General features: G+C 48.6%; 1 protein-coding gene across 1 annotated transcript in view; it reads left to right on the top strand.

The window, feature by feature from the left end:
- Positions 1 to 1,365: 1,365 nt before the first annotated feature.
- Positions 1,366 to 9,518, top strand: part of ptenb (phosphatase and tensin homolog B) — a 12,177-nt gene continuing 4,024 nt past the window's right edge. The window contains exons 1-6 of the mRNA XM_039788822.1: positions 1,366 to 1,444; positions 2,441 to 2,525; positions 2,662 to 2,706; positions 7,411 to 7,454; positions 7,983 to 8,221; positions 9,392 to 9,518. The exon at positions 9,392 to 9,518 is cut by the window's right edge and continues 15 nt beyond it. Coding sequence (XP_039644756.1) covers positions 1,366 to 1,444; positions 2,441 to 2,525; positions 2,662 to 2,706; positions 7,411 to 7,454; positions 7,983 to 8,221; positions 9,392 to 9,518 — 619 coding nt within the window. The remainder of the gene's footprint in view (positions 1,445 to 2,440; positions 2,526 to 2,661; positions 2,707 to 7,410; positions 7,455 to 7,982; positions 8,222 to 9,391) is intronic.

A 9,518-nucleotide genomic window follows, 5' to 3' on the forward strand; every position in this document is an offset into this window, starting at 1 on the left:
GCGGCTGCTGAACTTAATTTGGGCTTTTTGTGATTGTTTGGAAGTTTGGAGGTTTTGAATAAAGAATAAAATCATCAGAACCTGATTGGTCAAGTCAGACAGAGTGACTCAGCAACAGGAAATGACGCGTTTTTTCAAAATAAATCATACTCATTATAAATTAAAAAGAGAAATCCAATTAAATAAATACATGACTTGTAAAATTTTAATAAATGACACTTCATTAAACGTATTTATTTAATATTCTCGTAATATTCACATTTATTTAGCAGCAGTTGACCCAGTAACATACATTTAAATTTAAAAGACAAGAAATAAATAGTAAAACAACAAATTAGAAAGAAATATACACTCAACTAACTGTTGGTGTTGCTGTTTTTTATTATGTCTAACATATCTCATTTGTATTTAAATCTTTGAATGTTTTATGTGTTTGGAGTATGTGCTTGTTTGGATTTTTATTTTGAAAGTCTGTACCGGATGTGTCTCTGTGTGTATGTGTGTGTATGTGTGTGTGTGTGTTTTCAAAAAGACGCCTCGGAGAGATTTTTCTCTTCGCCAATCTGTAGCCAATCACGGCGCCTCTGCTGCTACACCGAGGCCGGGAGAAGAGCTCCAACTGGACCCGTCTGAGATTCTGGAGGACTACATCTCAACGGACAACGACACCACCGCGGATGGTTCTGTTTCCAGGCGGGGGGGACCTGGAAGTCCGGGCCCGACGCCCCCTGTTTCTGACCCAGAAAACAGCTCCGATCTCCGGGCTGCCTGTCAACCAGTAGGCCGAGTAGCCGTTGGCCTCTCCGGAGCTCACCAGGCGGCACCGAGGACCACCTTAACGGGCTCGTTGTCACCCATTAGACACTAACTGTTGGCGTTGCTTTTTTTTTATTAATCTTACGGATTCATTTTTTATTGTTTTTGCCTGTAACGGTTTAAAAAAAGCGGGGAGCTAGCTACGGGTTGTGGCTAGAAGAGATACAGCAACGGCCGGAAGTGACGCAAAATTACGCTAAATCTCGTAAAATCTGGACTGCTAATATGACGATATGATTTTTAATACTTTCACCCAGTTCCTCGGGAGTGTTTTAATCCAAACCACGACTTTTGCCTTCTAAACTTAACTAGTTGTTTCAGTGGTTAAAGTCAACTCGTCGCCGTAGCTGTATCTATTTTATTTTTTTGACAAACTTTATTATCAACACAGTATTCGAACAATACAGGTGACGTAGCTTCAGCCCTAGCTACGTCTGGGCTAAGCTAGCTCCGGGCTAAACTAGCTTCTCTCCCCGGGAGCCAGGCAGCGGAGAGCCGCAGCAATACAGGCGGTCTCTCGGTGCTGTCTCCCCGGAGACCCGGATAATAATGGCCGCCCTCATCAAGGAGATCGTGAGCAGAAATAAGAGGCGATACCAGGAGGACGGCTTCGACCTGGACCTGACCTGTATCCTTCATTCATCCGGTAACTTTACTGCTCTGTCAAAGAGTAAGATCCTTTTAGTTTAACATGAAACAGCCCAGAAATCACCATCACCAAACCCACCAGACTCCATGTAAATAATCACTACTTTTAGCGTGTATAGAGCCAGCATATCTCCACCAGACTTCATGCAAATAATCAATACTTTTAGCGTGTATAGAGCCAGCATATCTCCACCAGACTCCATGTAAATAATCAGGACTTTTAGCGTCTATAGAGCCAGCATATCTCCACCAGACTCCATGCAAATAATCACTACTTTTAGCGTGTATAGAGCCAGCATATCTCCACCAGACTTCATGCAAATAATCAATACTTTTAGCGTGTATAGAGCCAGCATATCTCCACCAGACTCCATGTAAATAATCAGTACTTTTAGCGTGTATAGAGCCAGCATATCTCCACCAGACTCCATGTAAATAATCAGGACTTTTAGTGTGTATAGAGCCAGCATATCTCCACCAGACTCCATGTAAATAATCAGGACTTTTAGCGTGTATAGAGCCAGCATATCTCCACCAGACTCCATGTAAATAATCAGAACTTTTAGCGTGTATAGAGCCAGCATATCTCCACATGTAAATGGGTAATGGTTAAAGGTTTATTTCAACCAAACCAGAGTGGTGATTGTTGGAACAGTGGAAAGATGAACCAAGACGGCTTTTGATAGTTTTATTTAGTTTCTGTCCACTTTGAATGAAGTGTGTTTTACAATGATAAAAGTCCTGATTATTTACATGGAGTCTGGTGGAGTTTGGTGATGGTGATTTCGGGGCTGTTTCATGTTAAACTAAAAGGATCTTACTCTTTAACTAAAAGGTCCATCTCTGTAGGGATCCATCCCATAATGTTGTCAGACACTTAGAATAATAATCTGAGTCTGTCAGCGGCAACAACAGAACTGTTAGTGGATGAAATGACCCTTTTAACGTGACCGTGGATCCCTAACAGAGCGATCAGATATTTACCCCAACATCATAGCGATGGGTTTCCCTGCGGAGCGCCTGGAAGGCGTCTACAGGAACAACATTGACGACGTCGTACGGTGAGGACACTTTCATCCACTTCCTGTTGATCCATCGGGTCTGTCTCTTTAAATATTTAAGGTCTATAAACTGTTCCATCTCTCTCTCTCTCTCTCTCTCTCTCTCTCTCTCTCTCTCTCTCTCTCTCTCTCTCAGGTTTCTAGACTCAAAGCACAAGAATCACTACAAGATCTACAATCTGTAAGTTTTTATTGAAATACCATTTGTAGTTCTGTGTCCAGAGACTGGTTACATGCACCTTTTTAATTTAAGCGTTATTCTGGATCCCACGTAACTTCTAGGCAAGTCCCGCCCTACGAAACGAAGCAGCCCGATTGGTTGGTGTTAAGGTTTAGGATAGCTGATTGGTCAGGGGATAGGACCTGATGTTATATTGGTGTTTTGGCGTAACAACTTGTTGCGTGACTGCCACCAACCATTGGCCATAGCCGAGAGCATCAGGTGGTGAAAACATGGAGGCCACAATAACAACAGATCTGCTGCTGGTTTCTTATAGGAGCATCCAGACAGCACATGGACAGGTGTGTGTCTGTGTTATCTGCAGGACAACCAACGGATAAGCTGCTGTTTTATACATGGGCCTATTTATGAATAATCTGGAACGTGTTATGTCTGTGTATGTTTCTTGGCCGAGGCATTTGTCCACGATAAACAGTTTATTATCATTGAAATATGTTCAGTGAACCAAAGTCGCCTCCATCAAACGTCAGCTGTCAATTTCAAATTCGTCACCAACTGGGAAACTCCGTTAGCTAAATCTAGCCCCAGTTTCCCACACCGATTCCCACAGGAAGTGACGTGAATGGTGACGTTTTCACCGGGAAAATGTTTTTCTGATGTCTATGAACGCAGAATGTTTCCTTGCGTAAGCATGGATGCCTGGCCAATAGTAGCGAGTGAATGCTGCTGAGGGGCGGGTCTTGTCTGGCCAATAGTAGCGTGTGAATGCTGCTGAGGGGCAGGTCTTGTCTGGCCAATAGTAGCGTGTGAATGCTGCTGAGGGGCGGGTCTTGTCTGGCCAATAGTAGCATGTGAATGCTGCTGAGGGGCGGGTCTTGTCTGGCCAATAGTAGCGTGTGAATGCTGCTGAGGGGCGGGTCTTGTCTGGCCAATAGTAGCGTGTGAATACTGCTGATGGGCGGGTCTTGTCCGCCATCGAGCCAATAGTCCGAATGCTGCTGAAAGCGGGTCTTGTCTGGCCAATAGTAGCGTGTGAATACTGCTGAAAGGCGGGTCTTGCCTGGCCAATAGTAGCGTGTTAATACAGCTGAAAGGCGGGTCTTGTCTGGCCAATAGTAGCATGTGAATACTGCTGAAAGGCGGGTCTTGCCTGGCCAATAGTAGCGTGTGAATACTGCTGAAAGGCGGGTCTTGCCTGGCCAATAGTAGCGTGTTAATACAGCTGAAAGGCGGGTCTTGCCTGGCCAATAGTAGCGTGTGAATACTCCTGATGGGGCGGGTCTTGCCTGGCCAATAGTAGCGTGTGAATGCTGCTGAGGGGCGGGTCTTGCCTGGCCAATAGTAGCGTGTGAATGCTGCTGAAAGGCGGGTCTTGTCTGGCCAATAGTAGCGTGTGAATGCTGCTGAAAGGCGGGTCTTGCCTGGCCAATAGTAGCGTGTGAATACTGCTGAAAGGCGGGTCTTGCCTGGCCAATAGTAGCGTGTGAATGCTGCTGAAAGCTTTCTGCCATAGTAGCTGTGAATACCGCTGAAAAGCGGGGTCTTGTCTGGCCAATAGTAGCGTGTTAATACTGCTGAAGGGCGGGTCTTGTCTGGCCAATAGTAGCGTGTTAATACTGCTGAAGGGCGGGTCTTGCCTGGCCAATAGTAGCGTGTGAATACTGCTGAAAGGCGGTTTTGTCTGGCCAATAGTAGCGTGTGAATGCTGCTGAAAGGCGGGTCTTGTCTGGCCAATAGTAGCGTGTGAATGCTGCTGAAAGGCGGGTCTTGCCTGGCCAATAGTAGCGTGTGAATGCTGCTGAAAGGCGGGTCTTGCCTGGCCAATAGTAGCGTGTTAATACTGCTGAAGGGCGGGTCTTGCCTGGCCAATAGTAGCGTGTGAATACTGCTGAAAGGCGGGTCTTGCCTGGCCAATAGTAGCGTGTGAATGCTGCTGAGGGGCGGGTCTTGTCTGGCCAATAGTAGCGTGTGAATGCTGCTGAGGGCGGGTCTTGCCTGGCCAATAGTAGCGTGTTAATACTGCTGAAAGGCGGGTCTTGCCTGGCCAATAGTAGCGTGTGAATACTGCTGAAAGGCGGGTCTTGTCTGGCCAATAGTAGCATGTGAATGCTGCTGAGGGGCGGGTCTTGTCTGGCCAATAGTAGCGTGTGAATGCTGCTGAAAGGCGGGTCTTGTCTGGCCAACAGTAGCGTGTGAATACAGCTGAAAGGCGGGACTTGTCTGGCCAATAGTAGCGTGTGAATACTGCTGAAAGGCGGGTCTTGTCTGGCCAATAGTAGCGTGTGAATGCTGCTGAAAGGCGGGTCTTGCCTGGCCAATAGTAGTGTGTGAATACTCCTGATGGGGCGGGTCTTGCCTGGCCAATAGTAGCGTGTTAATACTGCTGAGGGGCGGGTCTTGCCTGGCCAATAGTAGCGTGTGAATACTGCTGAAAGGCGGGTCTTGCCTGGCCAATAGTAGCGTGTGAATACTGCTGAAAGGCGGGTCTTGTCTGGCTAATAGTAGCGTGTGAATACTGCTGATGGGCGGGTCTTGCCTGGCCAATAGTAGCGTGTGAATGCTGCTGAGGGGCGGGTCTTGCCTGGCCAATAGTAGCGTGTGAATACAGCTGAAAGGCGGGACTTGCCTGGCCAATAGTAGCGTGTGAATACTGCTGAAAGGCGGGACTTGCCTGGCCAATAGTAGCGTGTTAATACTGCTGAAAGGCGGGTCTTGTCTGGCCAATAGTAGCGTGTGAATACTGCTGAAAGGCGGTTTTGTCTGGCCAATAGTAGCATGTGAATACTGCTGAAAGGCGGTTTTGTCTGGCCAATAGTAGCATGTGAATGCTGCTGAGGGGCGGGTCTTGCCTGGCCAATAGTAGCGTGTGAATGCTGCTGAGGGGCGGGTCTTGCCTGGCCAATAGTAGCGTGTGAATACTGCTGAAAGGCGGGTCTTGTCTGGCCAATAGTAGCGTGTGAATACTGCTGAAAGGCGGTTTTGTCTCCGCCAATAGTATGCATGCTGCTGAGGGGCGGCTTACCTGGCCAATAGTAGCCGCGATGAATGCTGCTGAAAGCGGGGTCTTGCCTTGACAATAGAAGCGCGTGTGAATGCTGCTGAAAGGCGGGTCTTGCCTGGCCAATAGTAGCGTGTGAATGCTGCTGAAAGGCGGGTCTTGCCTGGCCAATAGTAGCGTGTTAATACTGCTGAAGGCGGGTCTTGCCTGGCCAATAGTAGCGTGTGAATACTGCTGAAAGGCGGGTCTTGCCTGGCCAATAGTAGCGTGTGAATGCTGCTGAGGGCGGGTCTTGTCTGGCCAATAGTAGCGTGTGAATGCTGCTGAGGGGCAGGTCTTGCCTGGCCAATAGTAGCGTGTTAATACTGCTGAAAGCGGGTCTTGCCTGGCCAATAGTAGCGAATAATACTGCTGAAAGGGCGGGTCTTGTCCGGCCAATAGTAGCGTAGTGAATGCTGCTAGGGGGTCTTGTCTGGCCAATAGTAGCGTGTGAATGCTGCTGAGGGGCGGGTCTTGCCTGGCCAATAGTAGCGTGTGAATACTGCTGAAAGGCGGGTCTTGCCTGGCCAATAGTAGCGTGTGAATGCTGCTGAAAGGCGGGTCTTGTCTGGCCAATAGTAGCGTGTGAATACTCCTGATGGGGCGGGTCTTGCCTGGCCAATAGTAGCGTGTGAATACTGCTGAAAGGCGGGTCTTGTCTGGCCAACAGTAGCGTGTGAATACAGCTGAAAGGCGGGACTTGTCTGGCCAATAGTAGCGTGTGAATACTGCTGAAAGGCGGGTCTTGTCTGGCCAATAGTAGCGTGTGAATGCTGCTGAAAGGCGGGTCTTGCCTGGCCAATAGTAGCGTGTGAATACTCCTGATGGGGCGGGTCTTGCCTGGCCAATAGTAGCGATGTTAATACTGCTGAGGGCGGGTCTTGCCTGGCCAATAAAAGCGCGATGTGAATACTGCTGAAAGGCGGGTCTTGCCTGGGCAATAGTAGCGTGTGAATACTGCTGAAAGGCGGGACTTGTCTGGCTAATAGTAGCGTGTTAATACTGCTGATGGGCGGGTCTTGCCTGGCCAATAGTAGCGTGTGAATGCTGCTGAGGGGCGGGTCTTGCCTGGCCAATAGTAGCGTGTAAATGCTGTGGAGGGGGGGGGGCCTCGGCCAATAGTAGCGTGTGAATACAGCTGAAAGGCGGGACTTGCCTGGCCAATAGTAGCGTGTGAATACTGCTGAAAGGCGGGTCTTGCCTGGCCAATAGTAGCGTGTTAATACTGCTGAAAGGCGGGTCTTGTCTGGCCAATAGTAGCGTGTTAATACTGCTGAAAGGCGGGTCTTGTCTGGCCAATAGTAGCGTGTTAATACTGCTGAAAGGCGGGTCTTGTCTGGCCAATAGTAGCGTGTGAATACTGCTGAAAGGTGGGTCTTGCCTGGCCAATAGTAGCGTGTGAATGCTGCTGAGGGGCGGGTCTTGCCTGGCCAATAGTAGCGTGTGAATGCTGCTGAGGGGCGGGTCTTGCCTAGAAGTTGCTTAATTTAAACATAATGCTAGCTGTTAGCGGTTAGCTCCTGCTGAGTAGAAAACAAAGATTTAGAGAATCAGTGTAGGAATATTCAGTGAAACTTTGTGTTGCTGTAACTTCTGTCTGCCTGCCTTTCTGTCTCTCTCTGTCTGTATACCTGTCTGTCTAACTGCCTGTCTCTCTCTCTCTGCAGGTGTGCTGAGCGACATTATGACACATCCAAGTTCAGCTGTCGAGGTGAGATTCAATTTCATGTTTTCTAAATCTTTTAAGGATTCCCCCCGACACTTTGTTCACATTCTTTTCACCATTTCATATGGATGTTTTTATGCTGTTTCTTACCTGTCTGTCTGTCTGTCTGTCTTTCTCTCTCTGTCTTTGTCTGTCTCTCTGTCTGTCTCTCTCTCTCTCTCTGTGTCTGTCTCTCTCTTCTCTGTCTCTTCTCTCTCTCTCTCTGTTTCTCTCTCCCCCTTTCTCTCCCTCCCTTTCTGTGCATGTGTCTCTCTCTCTCCCCTCCCCTGTCTCTCTCTCTGTCTCTCTCCCTCCCTTTCTGTGTTTGTCTCTCGCTCTCTCTCCGTCTCTCTCTCTCTCCCTGTCTCTCTCTCCCTGTCTCTCTCTCTCTCTCTCCCTTTCTGTGTTTATGTGTCTCTCTCTCTCTCTCTCTGTCTCTCTCTCTCCCTTTCTGTGTTTGTGTCTCTCTCTCTCTCTCCCCCTCCCCCCTGTCTCTCTGTGTCTATGTGTCTTACCCCTCCATGTCTCTGCCAGTGGCCCAGTACCCGTTCGAGGACCACAACCCCCCCCAGCTGGAGCTGATCCGTCCGTTCTGCGAGGACCTGGACCACTGGCTGAGTGAGGACGAGCAGCACGTGGCGGCCATCCACTGCAAGGCGGGGAAGGGTCGCACAGGGGTGATGATCTGCGCCTACCTGCTGCACCGCCGCAAGTTCCAGGAGGCCCAGGAGGCGCTGGACTTCTACGGAGAGGTCCGCACGCGGGACAAGAAGGTACGTTACCCCGGGGGATCTGACCGGGGAGGGTACGTTACCCCAGGAGATCTGACCGGGGAGGGTACGTTACCCCGGGGGATCTGACCGGGGAAGGTACGTTACCCCGGGGGATCTGACCGGGGAGGGTACGTTACCCCGGGGGATCTGACCGGGGAGGGTACGTTACCCCGGGGGATCTGACCGGGGAAGGTACGTTACCCCAGGAGATCTGACCGGGGAAGGTACGTTACCCCAGGAGATCTGACCGGGGAAGGTAGAGCGCCAAACAAATTGGAAAAAGTGACAAAAACGCCAAAAACCTCAGAAAAAGTGGCAAAACATTGAGTGAAGCCTCCCAAACGTTAAAACAAAGTGTCTAAAGCAATGAAAAAAGCGCATAAACTGCCAGAAAAGGTGAATCTAAATTGAAATGCAGGCTGGATTTGGCCCTCAGGGCCTCGAGTCTGACACATGTGCCCCAGGGTATCTGACCGGGGAGGGTATGTTACCCCAGGGGTTGTGGGAAAGTCTGTCTGCTTGACTATCCCATATTGCAACATTTAAAATTGAAGTGAGATAAACAGAGAAAAAGAATCTTTTTAGATAAAACAGATGTTGACAACATTTTCCTTTGGGGGACATCATTTGAAGTTGGGAAAAATTTGAAGTTGGAAAAAAGGTAATAACTTGCAATATATCGCCGAATATTCTGACCAGGGAAGGTACGTTACCTCAGGGTATCTGACCGGGGAGGGTACCTCACCCCAGTGCAGGGCTCAAACTCAGTTTCCCAGAGGGCCACACTGGAAAATGAGAATCACGCCAAGGGCCAGACATGAAGAGTTTATTGAAATGCTTTAATTTAAGAGAAAAAGTCAAATATTTTGATATTTTGCTTATTGCAATAAGAATGACTCATGTACTGTAGTCTTACTCACTTACATTTTGGGCCTCAAAGCCCCTCAAAAAGTTCGGCAAAAATGCTCCTCAGCCAGCGACAAATACGTTGAAAAAGCACCCAAAAAAGTTTGAAAAAAGCGTCAAAATTGTCTGGAAAAAGTGACAGAAACATCAGAAAGTGACAAAAACTGTTTGTGTGTGTGTGTGTGTGTGTGTGTGTGTGTGTGTGTGTGTGTGTGTGTGTGTGTGTGTGTGTGTGTGTGTGTGTGTGTGTGTGTGTGTGTGTAGGGTGTCACCATCCCCAGCCAGAGGAGGTATGTTATCTACTACAGCTTCCTGCTGAGGAACCAGCTGATGTATAAACCCGTCGCTCTGCTCTTCCACAAGATGCTGTTTGAGACCGTCCCCATGTTCA

The sequence above is a fragment of the Perca fluviatilis genome, chromosome 21 (assembly GCF_010015445.1).
Source record: "Perca fluviatilis chromosome 21, GENO_Pfluv_1.0, whole genome shotgun sequence".
Taxonomy (NCBI): Eukaryota; Metazoa; Chordata; class Actinopteri; order Perciformes; family Percidae; genus Perca; species Perca fluviatilis.